The sequence below is a fragment of the Pristiophorus japonicus genome, chromosome 8 (genome assembly GCF_044704955.1).
Source record: "Pristiophorus japonicus isolate sPriJap1 chromosome 8, sPriJap1.hap1, whole genome shotgun sequence".
Classification (NCBI taxonomy): Eukaryota; Metazoa; Chordata; class Chondrichthyes; family Pristiophoridae; genus Pristiophorus; species Pristiophorus japonicus.
In genome coordinates this window covers 18,612,244-18,634,811 of record NC_091984.1, presented here as the reverse complement: position 1 = coordinate 18,634,811, position 22,568 = coordinate 18,612,244, and the positions used below count along the sequence as shown (strand labels likewise).

The window sequence follows — 22,568 nt, the reverse complement described above, 5'->3', positions numbered from 1 at the left end:
TCCCCTCTCACTCTTCTGAACTCCAGTGAATACAAGCCCAGTTGATTCAGTCTTTCTTGATAGGTCAGTCCCACCATCCCGGGAATCAGTCTGGTGAATCTTCGCTGCACTCCCTCAACAGCAAGTATGTCCTTCCTCAAGTTAGGAGACCAAAACTGTACACAATACTCCAGGTGTGGCCTCACCAAGGCCCTGTACAACTGTAGCAACACCTCCCTGCCCCTGTACTCAAATCCCCTCGCTATGAAGGCCAACATGCCATTTGCTTTCTTAACCGCCTGCTGTACCTGCATGCCAACCTTCAATGACTGATGTACCATGACACCCAGGTCTCGTTGCACCTTCCCTTTTCCTAATCTGTCACCATTCAGATAATAGTCTGTCTCTCTGTTTTTACCACCAAAGTGGATAACCTCACATTTATCCACATTATACTTCATCTGCCACGCATTTGCCCACTCACCTAACCTATCCAAGTCACTCTGTAGCCTCATAGCATCCTCCTCGCAGCTCACACTGCCACCCAACTTAGTGTCATCCGCAAATTTGGAGATACTACATTTAATCCCTTCGTCTAAATCATTAATGTATAATATAATATAATATAAAGATTGATGCTAGGGAGAGGGATGGAGTCAGTGGTTAGGGAACGCTGCGTGTGGTGGGAACCAAAGATAATGGCTTCGGTCTTCCCAATATTTAATTGGAGAAAATTTCTGCTCATCCAGTATTAGATGTCGGACAAGCAATCTGACAATTTAGATACCAAGCAGGGGTCGAGAGAAGTGGTGGAGCGGTAGAGCTGGGTGGCGACAGCGTACATGTGAAAACTGACTCCGTGTTTTCGGATAATATCGGCAAGGGGCAGCATATAGATGAGATATAAGAAGGGGCCAAGAACAGATCCTTGGGGGGGCACCAGAGCTAACGGTGCAGGAGTGGGAAGAGAAGCCATTGCAGAAGCCATTCCCATAAGCCACCTGGGAGAGCAGATGGCCTGAGGCACAAGAGAGCATGCGCTGTAGGAAGAGGGAATAGCCGTAGATACAAAACATGGCAGTACGATGTTCCTCCGGCACAAGAGCAAGAGGGCAGTCAGAAAGAGGCGAGACAAAGTGATAATCGAACTTGTAAAAGGATGAGCACAAAATAGTTAACAATCCTCATAAATTGTGGCATCTAAATATTCACAGAGCAAGGCATGAACAACATGCCCTCCCTCAAACAGTCAGAACCTAAGCACAATTAATGATGAACATCGGAGACAGGTGAAACCAGCTCAAACCGAGGGAGACACAGTATTTATCCCAGAGCACCCAAGAGACAGACATGGCAGCAGAGTTGTGAAACAATGGCCCTGAAATTGAAGTCGATGCCTCCGACCACAAAAGTATTTACGAATGTACCCGGTGGTCCAGGAGGAACAAACACTTGTGCAACGAGGCCTCCGTGCACAGCCCAGCGCAGAGGCCCATGTATTCCAGGAGCGTATGTGCAGTCTGGGATCACATGGGCCGGACCAACCAATGAAAATGGCATATCCCCATTCACAGTAATGGTGAGTTCCATTTGTATGGAGATCACCATTTCTATGAATGGGGATACCCCCAAAAACACAAACATTTTAAATAAATAGAAAAACACTTCACATATTTAAAATTAATTGAAATTGAATGTAATTAAATGTTTTAGACAAAAATTTAGTTTTTTGACTTTTTTAATGTTTTAATAGGGATAATAATAAACTTACCTTAATGAACAAGGTTTTTAAAGATAAAAATTGATAACATTTTATTTTTCTATCTTTTAAAAACTCTTATGCTGGTAAAAGCGGGCCTTACGCTTGCTTTTGCCAGGAGTAAGAGTTTGAAGGACATTCGTTGGGCAAATAGCCCAAACCTTCGCCTGCAAAGGCCCTTCTCCAGTTCACAAGTGCCGGCACTTGCGGGACCTCTACATGTGTGTGCACACATCGTACAAGCCCATATAGGCTGCGATTTTTGGCCTAATGACTGCCATTGGACCCTGGGTAGGCACCCAATAGGTTATTGTGATGTCCTTTTTCAAAACAGGCGACATAGCAGATACTACATTCCCATTAGTCTTTCTTTAAACCTATGTGAAATAATTGAATCGATAAGCTTGAGAAATACCTATAATGTAATTACCTGGTAAAAAGCAGTCACGATAGATTAGAAACACAATGTAAATTAGTCACATTCGCAGACAATGTCAAACTAGGAGAGGCAGTTGATTTGCAAGGAGCAGTTCAAGGCGAGTTGGACAAAATATGTCAGTGGGCAGAAATACAACACGAACTTTAATGTGGGCAAATGTACTCCACAAATGGTGCTGAAATAGCTTATGAAGTTGAAAGAGGCCCAGGGGTCCTGGCGGACCTGATGCTAAACGTTGCTCAATCAATTCACAGCAACAAGGCAAAAAGAATGTTGAACAACATAGCCAAAGAGTAACAGACTGCAAAATTTGCAGTTGTAATAATGTGACTGCCAAATTCGCATCTACAACAATGCAACATACTGCAAAATCTCAGTGATAATACAACAGATTGCAAAATTCACAATCATAAGTGAAATATTCTCATCTGTAAAAGCAACAGACTGAAATCGGTGTTCTAATATTTACAATAGGATCACACTAAAGGAAGCTGTATACAGTGAGACACTAAATAAAACACCACTTTTATACTGCGTTAGAGCAGAGCCTGCACCTGAAGATCTGCTTCTAATTATTAAATAAAACATCTTTCGCTAGTTACTTAAAAATTTCTATATATGCTCACTCAACTAACAGTGCACTGTTAAAGCAAGCGCTGCTAACAGCATTAACGTATACAGGGTTAGAATAGGGTCAACTCATCCACAACGGATAGTAAACTGTCTATAAAACAGAAACCAGTGCGTAGGAGTTAAAGGTTGTTACTCAGGTTGGTGGAAAGTAGGAATTGGTACTCTACAGGGACCGGTGCTGGGGCCACTGCTGTTCACCATTTATATAAACGATTTGGACTCGGGAATCGAAAGTATATTAAAATTTGTGGACATCACCAAATTGTGGGTGTCGTTAATACTAAGGAAGATTGCGACAAAATACAAGACATTAACAAACTTGCAGAAAGGGTGCGTAAATAGAAAATGTCAGTATGAGGTGGTGCATTTTGGTAGGAGGAATAAGGAGGCCATGTACTCCTTGGACAATAAGAGTCTAAATGGGGTAGAGGTACAAAGGGATCTGGGGGTGCAGATTCACAAATCACAAAGTAGCAACGCAGGGCAACAAAGCCTTAAAAAATGCAAACAAATCACTGGGGTTCATTTCTAGAACAGAACTCAAAATCAGAGAGGTTAGGTTACGTTAAATTTATATAGAAGCTTGGTTAGACCACACTTAAGTACTGTGCACAGTTCTGGTCTCCATATTACAAAAAGGATATATCGAGATACTGGAGAAAGTGCAAAAAAGATTAACCAGGATGATATTAGAACAGAGGGCACAACTATGAGGAGAGATTGAACAGGCTGGGGCTCTTGTCTCTAGTAGAGAGAAGGCTGAGGGCTGACCTGATAGAGGTCTTTAACATTATGAAGGAGTTCGATAGGGTAGACGTATAGAAGGTGTTCGCACTTGCGGGGAATACAAAACTAGACGACGTTAGTTTTAGTGATTTATTAGTCACTAATAAAGCCAAAAAGGAATTCAGAAGAAACTTCTTTGCAAAGGAACAAGAGTAGGCCATTCAGTCTCTCGAGCCTGTTTCACCATTCAATTAGGTTATGGTTGATTTCTATCAACTTCATTTATCCACCTTGGTTCCATATGCCTTATATAAATACAAGTTATTGTTGCTAAAACATTAATTACCTATCAGAAATCTCGGTTTTTAAATTTTCAATTGATCAGCCTCAATAGCTTTTTGGAGGAAGAGAGTTCCTGATTTCCACCATCCTTTGTGTGAAGAAGTGCTACCTGACATCATCCCTGAACAGCCTAGCTCTAATTTTAAGGTTATGCCCTTTTGTTCTGAGCAAATAATTTCTCTCTATCGATCCTATCAAATCCTTTAATCATCTTAATTACCTCAATTAGATCACCCCTTAATAGTTTATACTTGAGGGAATACAAGGCTAGTCTATGCAACCTGTTTTCATGATTTAACCTTTTTAGCGCCGGTATCATTCTGGTGATGATACCAGGGATGATCTCCCAGCATCTTGGCCAACATTCCTACCTCAACAACATCAAACACAGATTAACTGGTCATTAATTCTGTTGTCTCCCATCTGACTTCATGCCCTCTCCAGTTGGATGTTTACAACAGCCTGCTTTCATGGGTTTTTTTTTTTCTGGTGTCAGTCCACAAATTACGAGATCCAATTAATTGAATTTCACAACTCAAAGGCGCCCCCTGGTTGTCCGTCCAGTATTGTAACCACGACACTACCATAGCCAGCTCCTGGTCTATAATGGCTCGATACCACACCAGTGGACTTCCTAACTGAGCCACTGGAGGAGCTGTCCATCAGGTATGCTATTTAGTGCAAGAGCTGCTGTAATGTGTTGTTAGTTAAATTAAGTTCTGTAGCATCTGTTGGGTTTCATCATCATAGGCAGTCCCTCTGAATCCCAAAGTGAGTTCACTGATGGCTGAACAGTCCAATATGAGAGCCACAGACCCTGTCACAGGTGGGACAGACATTCGTCGAGGGAAGGGGTGGGTGGGGCTGGTTTGCCACGCACTCCTTCCGCTGTCTGCGCTTGACCTCTTCACGCTCTTTGCGTTGAGACTTGAAGAACTCAACACCCTCCCGGCTGCACTTTCTCCACCTCGGGCGGTCTTCGGCCAGGGTCTCTCAGGTGTCAGTGGTGATGCCGCACTTTACCAGGGAGGCTTTGAGGGCGTCCTTGTAACGCTTCCGCTGCCCACCTTTGGCTCGTTTACCATGAAGGAGCTCTGCATAAAGCATTTGCTTAGGGAGTCTCGTATCTGGCATGTGAACTATGTGACCTGCCCAGCGAAGCTGACCGAGTGTGGTCAGTGCTTCAATGCTGGGGATGTTAGCCTGAACGAGGTGCACCTGTCCTCCCAGGGGATTTGCAGGATCTTGCGGAGACATCATTGGTGATATATCTCCAGCGACCTGAGGTGCCTTCTATACGTCGTCCATGCCTCAGATCCATACAGGAGGGCAGGTATTACTACAGCCCTGTGGACCATGAGCTTGGTGGTAGATTTGAGGGCCAGGTCTTCAAACACTCTTTTCCTCAGGCGGCCGAATGCTGCACTAGCGCACTGGAGGCGATGTTGAATCTCCGCATCAATGTCTGCCTTTGTTGATGAGAGGCTCCCGAGGTATGGGAAATGGCCCACGTTGTCGAGGGCCGCGCCATGAATCTTGATGACTGGAGGGCAGTGCTGTGCGGCGGTGACAGGCTGGTGGAGGACCTTTGCCTTACGGATGTTAAGCGTAAGGCCCATGCTTTCATATGCCTCAGTGAATACATTGACTATATCCTGGAGTGCATCCTCAGAATGTGCGCAGACGCAGGCATCATCCGTGTACTGCAGCTCAACCTCTGTCGTTGGGTTTATATAGGATATGATCAATATTGTCATACATCCTTTACTTCTAATCATCATCAACATCATTGGCGATCCCTCGAACGAGGATGACTTGCTTCCACAAGAGTTCACAGATGTTTCAATGAAGGACCCGATGTTCCAGTCCTGAACTCCAGTTGAGAGGGTGGAAGATACCTGTGCGTGGATTTTTCACGTTGCACATCAGCCACCACACGAGCTTGACAGACTAGAGCTTTATCCAGTGGCAAGGGTTGAACCAGGACGACTGGAGACCAGCTCTGCTGCACGGACCTAGTGCGCACACATATAGCAGTGTGGACTGGCCCGTGCTGCCCCTGGGCCCTCGCCTCGTCTGGGCCCCGTACCCTCATTCCCCGCACCTCCGCCCACGATGTTCCAGGGCCCAGCACTCCAGCTCTATTTACAGCCCCGACCTGCGGTGGTGTTCTCACAGAGGTCGGAGCGGCCCATTACAAGCTCCCTTCTGTCACCATAGCCTCCAGTTCTGGCACCTTATTTCTGATTTCGAGCATTCATGTATATGCATCTTATAGATTTATCACCTTTCATGTCCCCCCACTATTTGCCTATTCATGGTCTCCAGTTCATGTATATCGATCTGGGTATTATTGTCTCTTTTGGTTTCATCAAGGTGAGCCATGTCCGGGCTGAGGAACAGAATAGCTATTCACAGTGGCAGAAGTGGTGTTCCACAAGGATCAGTGCTGGGACCACTGTTGTTCAAAATTTAAATTAACAATTTAGACTTTGGAATCAGAAGCACAATTTCTAAATTTGCAGATGACACCAGGGGGTGGAGTAGTCAATACTGAGGAGGACTACAACAAATTACAGCAGGACATTAATAAACTTGCAGAATGGGCATATAATTGGCAAATGAAGTTCACAGATAAATGTGAAGTTTTACATTTCGGTAAGAAAAATAGAGAGGTCACTTATTGCTTGGAGGGTGCAAGCCTAGGTGGGGGGTGGGGTAGAGGAACAAAGGAATCTCGGAGTACAAATACACAAATCACTAAAAGTTGCGACACAGGTTAGTAAGGCCGTAAAAAGTAAACCAGGCACTAGGATTTAGTTCTAGAGGTATAGAATTGAAAAGTGGGGAATTTATGCTAAACCTGTATCAAACCTTGGTTAGACCACACTTAAGAGTACTGAGTACAGTTTTGGTCGACATATTATAAAAAGGATAGAGGCACTGGAGAGGGTATAGAGAAGATTTACAAAGATGATACCACAAAGGCAAAGGTAGGCATATCAGGAAAGGATGAACAGGCTGGGTCTTTCTTCTCTTGAAAAAAGACTGAGGGGTGACCTAATGGAGGTCTTTAAAATTATGAAAGGTTTTGATAGAGTAGATACGGAGAGAATGTTTCCTTCTAATACAAGTTTGAGGACTGGCAAACACTGAAAAGATCTAGTTAATACCTTTTATTAAATCAAGTCAATGACAAATTAAAACATAGTGTGTTAATTCTGAATTCTAATTAATTCGTGAGACATCAGTTAGACATATTACTTTATTAATTAAAGTTGATGCAAACTTCGTTAGACACAACATTAATAGACAGTCAACAAGAGTCTATCAGACATATTCTAATTCAAGTAGTTGACTAGAGTTACATGCTTGGGACACCTGGCTGGGTTTGGATGATGTCTCCCGTTCTCCCGAAATTAATAGCAAGAGCTTTGTTCCCCACTTTATATCAATTTCGTATTCATATATGTCCCCATTTGTGACTTTTGCAATTCACAAGTCATCAAGTTTTAGCTCGAGTTCAACTTTGTAGGGCTTCTTCCCTTAGGTCATCAAACAGATTTCTGAACATGCCCAACCATAGGGGTCTTATTCTGATCAATATCCTATTCCATTGTCTAAAGTTATCATCCTTTTAGACAATGGTCATGACTCATGTCTGTCAGAATATCTTCCAAGCAGCCAGTAAAGTGAGAAACTTCTGCTTCCTGTATGGTTTGCTCACAGTACTTTTATCCCCGGTTGAGAATTTCAAAAAGGCTAACTTTATTTACCCATATTGCTACATTTTATCCTACTCATAATTCATGCATTAGATGTTCGGACTTGTTTTCAGTAAAAAATAACTCCAAAGGCAAATGCCTACATTATTCAACAGCATCTCATTCCAGGCAAGAGGTAGACAGGTAGCCAATAACACACGCACACACACACACACACACACACACACACACACACACACAGTGTTTACCTCAGTTCGGTTTCAGTGTCATTTGGGGTCAACTGGAGGATGTCAGCCGTTATTTCCACCTTGCGCACACTGCCAAAGAAATCTGTGATGAGAACGCTGTCGGGGTTCCTCTGAAACAAGTCAGTCCTGTGTCCTGGGGTGGAAACGCATAGGCTCGTAGGGCAGACCTTGAACTGGAAGACAAGGGGGGCCAACGGTGAATGCGGATCAAAGGAGTTCCTCACAAAGACATTCAAACAAAAGCAAGTGGTCAAAGGCTTACAAGTACACAAGATACGGAACTCAGTTAGCCCCGAATTGGCAGAACCGGCAAAAATACATCAATCTTCCCATAGGCAAGTTATGCCAGAACATTACGAACAAGATGATGCCATTCAATTAGGTCAGCCATGGCAGCACTCTCGCCTCCGAATCAGAAGGTTGTGGGTTCCAGTCCCACTCCAGAGACCCGAGCACAAAAATCTACGCTGACACCAATGACAGCGCTGCACTGTCAAAGTTGCCGTCTTTCGGATGAGACATTAAACAGTCTGCCCTCGAAGATGGGCATCTTTCGAAGAGCAAGGGAGTTCTCCCCGATGTCCTGGCCAATATTTATCCCTCAACCAGCATCACGGAAAAAAAATGATCGCCACCAGAAAAATCACGTGGGGTCCTCTTATACCTGAAGTTTTAGGTACAAATTTATACCCTGTTGAGAAATGCTCCAAATTCAGGAAGTTTGCATGAGTAGCACTTTTGCATAGGGCACTGGGGCTATTTAATGAGCAGCGGAGGGTTTGAGCAGGAACTTTGCGGAATCGGTGTAAAAAATACAGAAAATTCGGGCAGAGTGCACAAACGGACACAAGTCACTTATGCCCAAATTTCCTTGATTTCTTGCGTCATAAGTCACCATTTCGTCGTACTTGCACCATTGATTCACTGCACGTTTCGGGTCAATGTATATTAAATAAAGTAAGTGTATCCTGCATGCGTCAGCTTGGCTGAATAGGTAGCTCTCTCCCTTCCAAGTCAGAAGTTCAAATCCCACCCCAGGACTCGAGGGTGGAATCTAGGCTCACACTTAGACATTGCACGGTCAAAAATATTGCTTTTCGGAGATGTTGAAGCAAGGCACGGTCTGGCTCTTCCAAGGGCTCAGAATGTGAAAAATCCCAGGGCACAATTTAAAGAGCAGATAGTTCTAGAATCTGGGCCACCATTCTTTCCCAAAGCAACATCACAAAGAACAGATTGTTCACTCGGTGATTGCCATTTCTGGGACCCTCTATTCTGCAAAAGGGCTCCCACAATTGCCTACATAATAAGCCACTGAACCTCAAAGTAATTCATTCGATATGAAGTGCTTTTGCGGCATTTGAGAGTGTTTCATATATTCTCCAAAACCTATTTAATTATCACACATTTAATAGCTTTTAAAAATCCAAATAGGCTACTTGTATACAATTTACTGATCAATGAAGCATCATCGCTCCACAATTCCCTAAAGCGAAGCCACTGTTTTGATCTTTCATTAAATAAAATATCAAAACCAAGCCTGCTCTGTAAAGTCCATTTCACAGACATTCACTTCATTTCAAAAGGACGATTCAAAGCCTTCTGCCTGAACTGCTTACACATTCCTTTTTATCTAAAATAGATGGTATTATGACTGTCATCTTCCCTTTAGAAGAATGTGTTGGTGCACGTATGTGTGTCAAGGACACCATCGGGCCTTTTATGCTTCCTACAAGGTCAACCAACACTCGCCGTCTAAGCTCGCACATTAAAAACCACTAGGCTGAACAAAGAGAGGATACCTACTGTATACAGTTCTGGTCTCCTTACCTGAGGAAAGACATACTTGCCTTAGCAGAGTGCAATGAAGGTTCACTAGACTGGCTCCTGGAATGAGGGGATAGCCCTATGAGGAGAGATTGAGGAAACTAGGCCTATATTCCCTAGAGTTCAGAAGATTGAGAGGTGATCGAATTGGAAAATATTAAATCATTAAGGAGCTTGACAGGGTTAATGCTGAGAAAATGTTTCCCCTGGCTGGGGAATCTGGATCACGGGGTCACAGTCTCAGAATATGGGGTTGGTCACTTAGGACTGAGATAAGAACAAATTTCTTCACTGAAAGGGTTGTGAATCTTGGGAATTCTTTACCCCAGAGAGCTATGGATGCCCAGTCGTTGAGTATATTCAAGACAGTTCCAACCTCTGTCGTTGAATTACAATATGCAGACAACGCTTGCGTTTGTGCATACTCGGAGGCCAAGCTCCAAACCATCGTTGACACCTTCACCAAAGCGTATGGGAGTCTGAGCATTACATTAAACATCCGTAAGAGAAAGGTTCTCTACCAACCTGCCCCCGTCCCGCTAATTATCAAGATCCATGACGAGACCTTGGGCAACGTGGACCACTTTCCATACCTTGGGAGCCTACTGTCAGCAAGAACAGACATCGATGACGAAGTCCAACAATGCCTTCAGTGTGCCAGTGTAGCCTTCGGTCGCCTGAGGAAAAGAGTGCTCGAAGACCGGGATCTCAAACCCGGCACCAAGCTCATGGTTTACAGAGCAGCAGTGATACCCGCCTTCCTATGTGCTTCAAAGAGATGGACTATGTGCAGTAAGCACCTCAAAGCACTGGAGAAGTACCAATGTTGCGTTCGCAAAATCCTGCAAATCCACTGGCAGGACAGGCACACCGCTAGACTCCCGAAACAAGCGCTATACTCCGAGCTCCGTCACGGCAAGCGAGTCTCAGGAGGGTAGGGAAAACGCTTCATGGGCACTCGCAAAGCCTCCTTGAAAAAAATGTAATATCCCCACCAACTCTTGGGAATCCCTGGCCTAAGACCGCTCAAAGTGGAGGAGAATCATCCGAAAAGGCACCAAACACCGAGTCTCTTTGTCAGGAGCACGCAGAAGCCAAGCACAAACAGCGTACGACAAATCAAGCACCCCACCCACCTGTCCCTTCAACCACCACCTGCCCCACCTGTGACAGAGACTGTAGGTCCCGCATTGGTCTCATCAGTCACCTTAGAACTCATTAGTGTGGAAGCAAGTCATCCCCGACCCCAGGGGGGCGGCCTAAGAGGAAAAGATATTCAAGACAGAGGTCGATTCATTTTTGGGAATTAAGGGATATGGGGATAGTGCAGGAAGGTGGAGTTGGGGTAGAAGATCAGCCATGATCTTGTTGAATGTTGGAGCAGGCTCGAAGGGCCAAATGGCCTACTTCTGCTCCTAGTTCTTATGTTCTTATGTACCCCAACCAGAGCAAACACCTTCAAGGGAGGAAGGAAAAGTAATTAGTATACTAGTCACACAAATAATTATAGGTGGGGGGGGCCATTCAGCTCATCCTTCAGTAGATATATAATTCCCCTATCGGTGTCTACCTGCCTCTTGAACAACTCGTGACTCTGAAACACTTGGCATTTGGGAGCTGAAATGTACAGTCATCAAATATTGAAAGCATCACACTGACCTCTGTCATAGACTTAAATTGTCTCAAAGTGCGTCAAGAACTGGTTTGAAAACAAAGTCAAAAGATTGCGTGGCAGTTAGTTCTACACGGGAAATAAAGAGAAGCCATTCTACTCCATGTAACCAGCAATACAGCACCACTGTAATGTCACAATAGGGAAAGCAAAGGAAAAATAAGGATTGCTTATTCATAGCCGCTTTCATATCCTCAGGAGGTTCAAACACACTTTACAGCCAATTAAGTACTTTCTGAAGTGTAGTCACTGTTCTTGTGCAGGCACACGAGGCAGGCAATTTGCACATGGCAAAGCTCAGTCAACAGTAAAATAAATGAGCAGCTTATCTGTTCTTGCTGGCACTGTTTGAGGAAGGAATGTTGACCAGGACAGTTAACAGTGCATGCCTTGAGGTGTTTAAGATGATTAAAGGATTTGATAGGTAGATAGAAACTATTCCCTCTAGTGGGGGGAGTCCAGAACAAGAGGGCATAACCTTAAAATTAGAGCTACGTCATTCAGGGGTGATGTCAAGAAGCACTTCTTCACACACAGGGTAGTGGAAATCTGGAACTCTGTCCACCAAAAAGCTGTTGAGGCTGGGGGTTCAATTGAAAATTTCAAAACTGAGATTGACAGTTTTTTGTTTGGCAAGAGTATTAAGGGTTATGGAACCAAAGCAGGTAAATGGAGTTAAGATACAGATCAGCCCTGATCTAACTGAATGGCAGAATATGCTCGAGGGGCTAAATGGCCTCCTCCTGTTCCTATGTTCATACTTGCAACACTCTTGCTCTCCTGATGAAGTACTGCTTCACTTTCTGGTGCTACATAGAAACATAGAAAATAGGTGCAGGAGTAGGCCATTCGGCCCTTCGAGCCTGCACCATCATTCAATATCATGGTTGGTCATGCAACTTCAATACCACATTCCTGCTTTCTCTCCATACCCTTTGATCCCTTTAGCTGTAAGGGCCACATCCAACTCCCTTTTGAATATATTTAACGAACTGGCCTCAACAACTTTCTGTGGTAGAGAATTCCACAGGTTCACAATTCTGAGTGAAGAAGTTTCTCCTCATCTCAGTCCTAAATGGCTTACCCTCTATCCTTAGACTGTGATCCCTGGTTCAGGACTTCCCCAACAACGGGAACATTCTTCCTGCATCTAACCTGTCCAATCCTGTCAGAATTTTATATGTTTCTATGAGATCCCCTCTCATTCTTCTAAATTCCAGTGAATATAAGCCTAGTCGATCCAGTCTTTCTTCATATATCAGTCCTGCCACCCCGGGAATCGGTCTGGTGAACCTTTGCTGCACTCCCTCAATAGCAAGAATGTCCTTCCTCAATTGGCTGTAGAACCCTTGGGACGTCCTGAGGTTGTGAAAGGCGCTATATAAATGTAACTCTCTCTTTCTTATTGGACATCGAGGATTTTGTCTTTATTTCATACATCCAACATTTGCAAGTTGTTTTATTTTATAAAATCGCTCTGACGAAATCCGCTTCCTTAAGGGAATTGTGAAATTAGTCAAGTGTTGCCGAGAACCCGAGGACCTTAATTAATCACTCCTGGACCTGCTGATTTTCGGTGGCAGGTATTTAACAAAAATCTCAGACTGACCAATTATTTTATTTTATCCAAGTTCCCCCAACTTCCTCTCCTGGGACCTCAAATTTTTGGCAACTAGCTTAGTTCAGCTGGCAAATCGAGCTGCTTTCATATTCGGCCTCAGTTTTGGTTTGGATGCCAGAGAAACTGATGCCAGTGATCGTCATCTTCACCAGATCAAGCTCCCTTATCCTGGGGGTGGATTCGGAACCAGTGAAAACTTAATGCACGAATCTGCCACTTGAATAAGCGAGCCAGATTTCTCAGGAAAGGTGGTTTCTCGGAATCAGAAATTAAATAAGTGCCAGTGTTAAAGCACGAGTGGTCTAAAAAATACAGCTCGCGTCTGCACAGCACTCCTCGAGTGAAACGAGTGTCTCAGCGGACCCAATGCTTCAGAGGTCGGTCATGTTTAAAGTCATCAAGCTTTCTCTATGTGCTGTGTTCCTTCGCTTAAAAATAACTTTTTTGTGGAAGATAGGTATCACACTCAAAATGACCTCTGCAGCTTCCAGCTGAGAGAATGGCTTCTTTTCTTTGGGTCTGCGTGAAGTATAATCAAGACAATACAGCCAATTACTGTTGGCGTGTTGCATGTAGGCAATTGGTCACCAAGTAACACTCAGAATGACAGTAATGAAGTAGTACAGGATATGCAACTGCATGAACGCACAGCAGATTCCTGGAATAATGCTCAATTCTAGGTTCATAGAATGTTATACTGGTTAATAATGGTTCATCTGTCAGCCATGGCTCAGTGGGTCACACTCTCGCTTCTGAGTCAGAAGGTCGTGGATTCAAGCCCCACTCCAGAGATTTGAGCACATAACCCAGGCAGACAATTCACTGCAGTACTGAGGGAGTGCAGCGTTGTTGGAGGTGCCATCTTTCGTACAGGACATTAAACCGAGGCCCCGCCTGCCCTCTCAAGTGGGTGTAAAAGATCTCATGGCACTATTTTGAAGAGGAGCTGGGGGAGTTCTCCCTGCTGTCCTGGCCAATATTTATCCCTCCACCAACATCACTTAAAAAAACATTATCTGCTCAAGATTACATTGCTGTTTTGTGGGGCCTTGCTGTGCGTGGGTAGGTTGGCTGCTGCGTTTCCTACATTGCAACAGTGACTGCACTTCAAAAAACTACTTCATCGGTTGCAAAGTGCTTTGAGACATCCTGCGGTTGTGAAAGGCGCTATATAAATGCAAAGCCTTTCATTTAATTTCTCATTACGCTCCTTCATCACACAAAACAAATGGGCATTCTCCATCCAATCACTGCTGGGCATATACTCACTGTATAAAACTGCCTCAACGCAACACTCCATCACCATCATCATCATCATAGGCAGTCCCTCAGAATCGAGGAAGACTTGCTTCCACTCTTAGCAGGAGTTCTTAGGTGGTTGAACAGTCCAATACGAGAACCATAGTCTCTGTTATAGATGGGACAGACATTGGTTGAGGGGAAGGTTAGGCGGGGAGCCTGGTTTGCCGCACGCTCCTTCCACTGCCTGCGCTTGTTTTCTGCATGTTCTCGGCGACGATACTCGTGGAACTCAGCGCCCTCCCGGATGAACTTCCTCCACTTAGGGTGGTCTTTGGCCATGGGACTCCCAGGTGTCAGTGGGGATGTCGCACTTTATCAGGGAGGCTTTGAGGGTGTCCTTGTAACGTTTCCTCTGCCCAGCTTTGGCTTGTTTGCCATGGACAAGTTCCGAGTAGAGTGCTTGCTTTGGGAGTCTCATGTCTGGCATCCGAACTATGTGGCCTGCTCAGCGAAGCTGATCAAGTGTGGTCAGTGCTTCAATGCTGGCGATGTTGGCCTGGATGAGGACGCTAATGTTGGTGCGTCTGTCCTCCCAGGGGATTTGTAGGATCTTGCGGAGACATTACTGGTGGTATTTCTCCAGTGACTTGAGGTGTCTACTGTACATGGTCCATGTCTCTGAGCCATATAGGAGTGCGGGTATTACTATGGCCTTGTAGACCATGAGCTTGGTGACAGTTTTGAGGGCCTGGTCGTCAAACACACTTTTCCTCTGGTGGCCGACGGCTGCACTGGCGCACTGGAGACGACGTTGGATCTCGTCGTCAATGCCTGCTCTTGTTAATAGGAGGCTCCCACGTTGTCCAGGGCCGCGCCGTGAATCTTGATGTCTGGGGGGCAGTGCTGTGTGGCAAGGACAGGCTGGTGGAGGATCTTTGTTTTACTGATGTTTAGCGTAAGGCCTATGCTTTCATACGCCTCGGTAAATACGTCGACTATGTCCTGAAGTTCAGCCTGTGTGCGTAGACGCAGGCGTCGCCCGCGTACTGTAGCTCGACGACAGAGGTTGGAGTGGTCTTGGACCTGGCCTGAAGACGGCGAATGTTGAACAGCTTCTCACTGGTTCTGTAGTTTAGTTCCACTCCAGCGGGGAGCTTGTTGACTGTGAGGTGGAACATGGCAGCGGGGAAGATTGAGAAGAAGGTTGGGGCAATGACGCAGCCCTGCTTGACCCCAGTCCGCACGTGGATTGGGTCTGTGATGGATCCATTGTTAAGGATCACGGCCTGCATGTCGACATGGATCAGGCGGAGGATGGTGAGGTACTTTTGGGGGCATCCGAAACGGAGGACGATGCTCCATAGACACTCGCGGTTGACAGCGTCAAAGGCCTTTGTAAGGTCGAAGGCGGCCATGTATAAGGGCTGGCACTGTTCCCTGCATTTTTCCTGCAGCTGTCGCGCTGCAAAAACCATGTCCGTTATGCCCTGGAGGGGATGAAATCCGCACTGCGACTCTGGGAGGAGCTTCTTGGCCACGGGGAGAAGACGATTGAGGAGGACTCTCGCGACGACTTTCCCAGTGGTTGATATCAGGGAGATTCCTCTGTAGTTGCCGCAGTCGGACTTATCCCCTTTTGTAACAATGGTCACAATCACTGTATCGCTAAGATCTCCCGGCTCTCCTCCCTCCAGATGAGAGAGATGAGGTCGTGTATTTGTGCCAGCAGTGCCTCTCCGCCATACTTCAGTGCCTCAGCAGGGATTCCATCCGCTCCTGTAGCCTTGGTGTTTTTTTAGCTGTCTTATGGCTTTTTCTACCTCGTGCAGTGTTGGGGTCTCACTGAGGTGGTGGCGGGTCGCATGCTGCGGAATGGAGTCGAGAACACCCGAGTCAAAGGCAGAGTCTCGATTGAGGAGATCTTCAAAGTGCTCCTTCCAGCGGGTCCTGACTGCCTCGGTGTCCCTGATGAATGTTTCCCCGTTCTTGGACAGCAGCGGTGTGGGGTCTTGTGCGTTTGGACCATACATGGCCTTGACTGCGATTCGACGTGACCTGGGCCTCCTGGCCGGACTTCCTACGGCGACTGGACCTGGCTGGACCGGCCCTCCCCCTCCACCTCCTCCCCCGCCATCTGGACCTCTCCTTCCCCACTGATGGCCTGGCCTCCTCTCCTCCTGCAGCACGCGGTGAGTACAATGGCTGTGACCACCCCCTGCCCTCCCCATTCTGAACCCTAGTGGAACACTGGCGCCCCCCCCCCCCCAACCAATGCCTGCCCCCAACCAAGCCTCGGATCACCTAACATCAAGGGCGCTACCCAGTGCCGAGCCTGCGACCAACATCTCGCCATAAGCAACTCGGCCCATACAGCAGTGCCTGGTCTCCAGTCGTTTTGGACCCTCTTGTCACTGGACCAAGACCTTGCTCAGCTTAGCCTGAGTGGTAGCTGGTGTGCAACGACCAACCCCACGTTAAAAGAAATCACACACAGGCATCGGCAATGTCAGTCACAGGAGCCCCAGGATGGCTGGGGCAGGAAATGCAAAAATGTTGCACTGCTGGGGTTGGGGCTATTCTGGAGTTTGGGGCCGAGACATATTCTTGTGACAGAGTGGAGGTATTTTTAATCTGCATCCAACCCAGGAGTATTTGTTGCCAACAACTAGTCTAAAATGAAAAATGCACCATTCCCCAGCACAAACATCTCTCACCTTGAGCACTAAATTAATTTTAAAAATCTATCGCTGTGTCTATAGACTTATTAACAGGGATTGGAAACTGCTAATTAAACCGGAGTTCAGTTATTAACTTTAATCCAAAGTCTATATTGTCATTACATCAAGTTTTAAAATCACCGACTATTGTGAATACTGATGAAGAATTTTAAAGACAAAAACCTTGCCAGTAAAATCCCACTGGAATTAATATTTCAGGCTTTTTTTGTATTGGATTTCAGAATCTTGCATAAATATGAGGAGTAACTGAATTACATGAGGATGAGAAGGTTGCCTGGGATGGGAAATCACTTCAATAAAAAGAAAGACTCGCATTTATTTATATAGTGCCTTTCACAAATTGTCAGACTGCTTGTCCAACAGAGTCCTGGATAAGCAGAAAATTCCTTGAAGTAAATATTTGGTAGACCGAAGCCAATGTCTTCGGTCCCCACCTCAAACTGCGTTCCCTCGTCACTGACTCCAACCCTCTCCCCAGCAACTGTCTGAGGCTCAATCAGACTGTTCGCAACCTTGGTCATATTCTACCCCGAGATCAGATTCCAACCACATATCTGCTCCATCAGGAACATCACCCGACTCAGACCCTGCCTCAGCTTATTTGCTGCTGAAACCCTCAACCATACCTCGAGGTTTGACGATTCGAATCTCCTGGCCAGCCTTCATGTTCCCCTCAACATAAACCAGCTCATGCAAAACTGTGCTGCTGATATCCTAACTCTCACCAAATCCCTCTCATCCATCATCCTTGTACTCACCTACATTGGCTCCCGGTCTGACAATGCTTCAATTTTAAAATTCTCATTCTGGTTTTCAAATCCCTCGCCCTTCCTGATCTCTGTAATCACCTCCAGCCCCATGACCCATCGGAATCACCGAGCTCCTCCAATTCTGGCATCATGTGCATCCCTGATTTTAATCGCTCCACCATTGGCGGGTGTGCCTTCAACTGCCTCGGCCCCGAGCTGTGGAATTCCCTCCCTAAACCTCTCCGCCTCTCGCAACTCCTTTAAGACACTCTTTAAAATCTACCTCTTTCACCCAAACTTTTGGTCACCTTGTACGAATATCTCCTTAAGTGGCTCGGTATCAAATTTTGTTTGATAACGCTCGTGTGGGACTTTTTAACCACATTAAAGGCGCTGTATAAACGCACGTAGTTGTTGCTGTCCACTTCAGGGCTACCCAAAACGCTTTACAGCCAATGGAGTCCGTTTGAAGTGTAGTCCCTGTTGCAATGTAGGAAATAATCTAATATTCTGCAGTAGAAAAATAGATGATTGCAGAGTTCAGTGAATCAGATGGTTTTAATACAGGACACTACATGAAGCTGCAAATAAGAGGTTGGAATGGATTGGGTCTGTGCACCATTTAACAGCACGGCTAATGAAGCATAGGTCAACTCTGGTACGTCAAACATAAAAAACAAAAGGATAAAAACTTGCATCTGTACAGTGCCTCATCACATCTCTCCGAACCATCTCCAATTACATTGACTGTATGTGAAATGTTTTGAGGACAGTGACTATTGTTATGTTGATGTAACAGCCATTTTGTACATAGCAATAACCCAGCAATGAGATAACTGACCAGTCAATCTGTTTCTGCCGGTAGTGTTTGAGGCGGAAGTGTTGACCAGGAGTAGTTGGTACTCTATTTTGTAATGCAGTATATGACATGTGGCAAGTGTAACGTGCTCGAGAGCAACAGGTGACTTTGGATCTATGCTCCCAAAGCTCTCCACCACTGGGGTTTTGCTCGTGTCATATCTGGGTCTGTTGTAGACGATTTGACAGAGATTGATTGCTATCATTAGTCAATAACTCCATTATCGCCCCCCCGCACTATGCAACTACCAGTATGGTAGAAGGCAAACTAGATGGACCTTGGTCTTTTTCCATCTAGCAATTTCTATGTTCTTCAAACAGTGCCACAGGATCTTTAACATGCACCTGAACAGTCAGACAGACTGCATATCCCGCGCCCCCGCCCCCCTCCCCCCCCCCCCGCCATGTAGACATTGTAGAGCTCCCTTGTAGTATGCGATTCAGTCCTGGACTCAGAATCAAATGGGCTATCAACTAAACCAAGTTGACATCAGTAATTGGGGGTGACCTATGACTGACTGCTGAGCCCTGTGTACCCAATGTGTGCAGTCATCAAGAAAAAGAATTTCCACAATGCCGTTTTGAATAATTTGGACATATACTTGAACAGGAAACACTGGCAGGGCTGTGGGGAAAGAGCTCTGCTGTATGATTCTAACTTTGGCATTGCTGTACTATCATGGAATGATACAGCACAGGAGGCCGCCATTCAGCCCATCGTGCCCGTGTCGGCTCTTTGAACAGGCGATCCAATTAGACTCTGCAGTAATATTCTGAGTGAAAGTCGCCCTCACCGCACTTGCTTCCTTCCTCTCCTGAAAGCAATAGTCACTAACAGCACCGTTTTATGGGCAGCTGCAGCCCTTCGCTACTTTGCCATTCTTAATGTCCGCCCCTGGCTTAGTGAGGCTGGAGCCACCTGCCTCTGCTCTTGTCAGCCTGAGAAGCCGCCTAGTCCATGGAGTGTCAGCCTAGATTATGTGGTCAAGTCTGTGAAGTGGAACTGGAACTCACAATCTTCTGACTCAGGCAAGAGCGAAACTGACACCTTCATAGGAATAACCCAATAGAATCTTCCTGCATCAAGGCTACTTACCAAGTCGTTCATGTTATTCTGACTGGCTGGGCGAATATCTTCCAAAAATTCAAGGAGATAATAAGTGTATCTGTCCATCAGATGGACCCCGATGGCAAGATCTGGCTGGTGCTAATAGAAAGATAGATAAAACGTTAAGTAGTCTGTGGGGAAAGAAGTGAGATTTCCATCAGTGTGAAAACCTGAGAAAGAACTGGACTATTTAGAGACTTCAACAACGAATAATTAGACTTGCTTCAAACTGTTCACTAACTAATACACCACAACAGTCCTTGTGAACTAACCAGCCTCTGCTGAGTGACAGCTGAAACCATTCAGAAACGATATCAAGTATTCCAGCCTTCCCTTCCCACTTTCTCCCACTGTAACTAGTGGCATGCCACAGGGATCAGTGCTGGGGCCTTAGCTATTTACAATCTCGATTAATGACTTAGATGAAGGGACCGAGTGCAATGCATCCAAGTTGGCGGACGACGCAAAGCTAGGTGGGAAAATAAATTGTGAGGAGGACACAAAGAGCCTGCAAAAGGACATAGACAGGTTAAGTGATTGGGCAATAAAGTGGCAGATGGAATATAATGTGGAGAAACGTGAGCTTATTCACTTTGGCAGGAATAATAGAAAAACAATATTTTTTTTAAATGGTGAGGAACTATTAAATATTGAGTATTCAGAGAGATTTGGGTGCTCTCATAAAGGAAACACAAAGTTAGCATGCAGGTACAGCAAGCAATTGGGAAGGCAAATGGCATGTTAGCCTTTATTGCAAGGGGGTTGGAATACAAGAGTAAGGAAGTGTTACTACAATTGTACAGGGCTTTGTGAGACCACACCTGGGGTACTGTGCACAGTTTTGGTCTCCTTATCCGAGAAAGGACATACATGCCTTAGAGGCAGTGCAACAAAGGTTCACTGGATTGATCCCTGGGATGAGAGGGTTGTCCTATGAGGAGAGATCGAGAAGATTGGTCTATACTCCCTGGAGTTAGAAGAATGAGGGGTGATCTCATTGAAATGTCTAAGATTCTGAGCGGGGTTGACAGGGTAGATGCTGGCTGGAAAGTCTAGAACTAGGGGGCATTAAAACTGAGATGAGGAGAAATTTCTTCACTCAGAGAGCTGTGAATCTTTGGCATTCTCTACCGCAAAGTGTTGTGGATGCAGAGTCGTTGAGTATATTCAAGGCTGAGATAGATTTTTGGACTCATAGGAAATCAAGGGATATGGGGATTGGGCAGGAAAGTGGAGTGGACGTCGAAGATCAGCCATGATCTTATTGAATGATGGAATCTTTCAACCTTTGAAACAGCAAGTACCTTTGAAACAGCAAGTACCCATCTGTAGGTTTCGATTCAAGCTCTGATTGAGCTGAATTTTGCTATAGCTTAAAAGTGGGTATATGGAGTTAGGCAACGGATCTGCCATGATCTCAGTGAATGGCAGAACAGACTCAAGGGGCTAAATTGCCTACTCCTCTTCCTATGTTCCCATGTTCCTAAATGAAGCCAACACCTCTTCCAGCCCTACAACCTTCAGAGATCGCTGCGCTCCTCCAATTCTGGAATTTTGCACATCTCCGATTTCCTTCACTCCACCATTGGCCTTCGTGCCTTCAGTCGTTGAGGCCTTTACCTCTGAAATTCCATCCCCAAACACTTCAGCCTCTACCTCTCTCTCCTCCTCCAAGACACTCCTTAAAACCTACCTCTGTCATCAAGCTTCTGGTCACCTGTCATAATAACTGGTTAAAGAGGAGATCAACGCAATAATAAGGAAGGACATTAGCTTGGATGATGTGGAATCTGTATGGGTAGAGCTATGGAATACCAAAAGAGCAGAAAACGTTAGTGAGAGTTGTGTACAGACCACCAAACAGTAGTAGTGAGGTTGGGGATGGCATCAAACAGGAAATTAGGGATGTGTGCAATAAAGGTACAGCAGTTATCATGGGTGATTTTAATCTACATATAGATTGGGCTAACCAAACTGGTAGCAATATGGTGGTGGAGGATTTCCTGGAGTATATAAGGGATGGTTTTCGAGACCAATATGTCGAGGAACCAACTAGAGAGTTGGCCATCCTAGACTGGGTGTTATGTAATGAGAGAGGATTAATTAGCAATCTTGTTGTGCAGGGGAAGAGTGACTATAATATGGTAGAATTCTTCATTAAGATAGAGAGTGACACAGTTAATTAAGAGACTAGGGTCCTGAACTTAAAGAAAGGTAACTTCGACGATATGAGACGCGAATTGGCTAGGATATATGGCGAATGATACCTAAAGGGTTGACGGTGGATAGGCAATGGCAGACATTTAAAGATCACATGGATGAACTTCAACAATTGTACATCCCTATCTGGCGTAAAAATAAAACGGGGAAGGTGGCTCAACCGTGGCTAACAAGGGAAATTAGGTATAGTGTTAAATCCAAGGAAGAGGCATATAAATTGGCCAGAAAAAGCAGCAAACCTGAGGACTGGGAGAAATTTAGAATTCAGCAGAGGAGGACAAAGGATTTAATTAGGAGGGGGAAAATAGAATATGAGAGTAAGCTTGCAGGGAACATAAAAACTGACTGCTAAAGCTTCTATAGATATGTGAAGAGAAAAACATAAGAACATAAGAATTAGGAACAGGAGTAGGCCATCTAGCCCCTCGAGCCTGCCCCGCCATTCAACAAGATCATGGCTGATCTGGCCGTGGACTCAGCTCCACTTACCCGCCCGCTCCCCATAACCCTTAATTCCTTTATTGGTTAAAAATCTATCTATCTGTGACTTGAATACATTCAATGAGCTAGCCTCAACTGCTTCCTTGGGCAGAGAATTCCACAGATTCACAACCCTCTGGGAGAAGAAATTCCTTCTCAACTCGGTTTTAAATTGGCTCCCCCGTATTTTGAAGCTGTGCCC

At 45.3% G+C, this 22,568-nt stretch overlaps 1 protein-coding gene across 1 annotated transcript in view; it reads right to left on the bottom strand.

Moving 5' to 3' along the window:
* Positions 1–22,568, bottom strand: part of pigk (phosphatidylinositol glycan anchor biosynthesis, class K) — a 128,446-nt gene that overhangs the window by 64,404 nt on the left and 41,474 nt on the right. Inside the window, exons 8-9 of the mRNA XM_070886545.1 lie at positions 19,655–19,765; positions 7,852–8,024 (exon numbers count right to left, since the gene is read on the bottom strand). Of these exons, the coding sequence (XP_070742646.1) occupies positions 7,852–8,024; positions 19,655–19,765 (284 nt within the window). The remainder of the gene's footprint in view (positions 1–7,851; positions 8,025–19,654; positions 19,766–22,568) is intronic.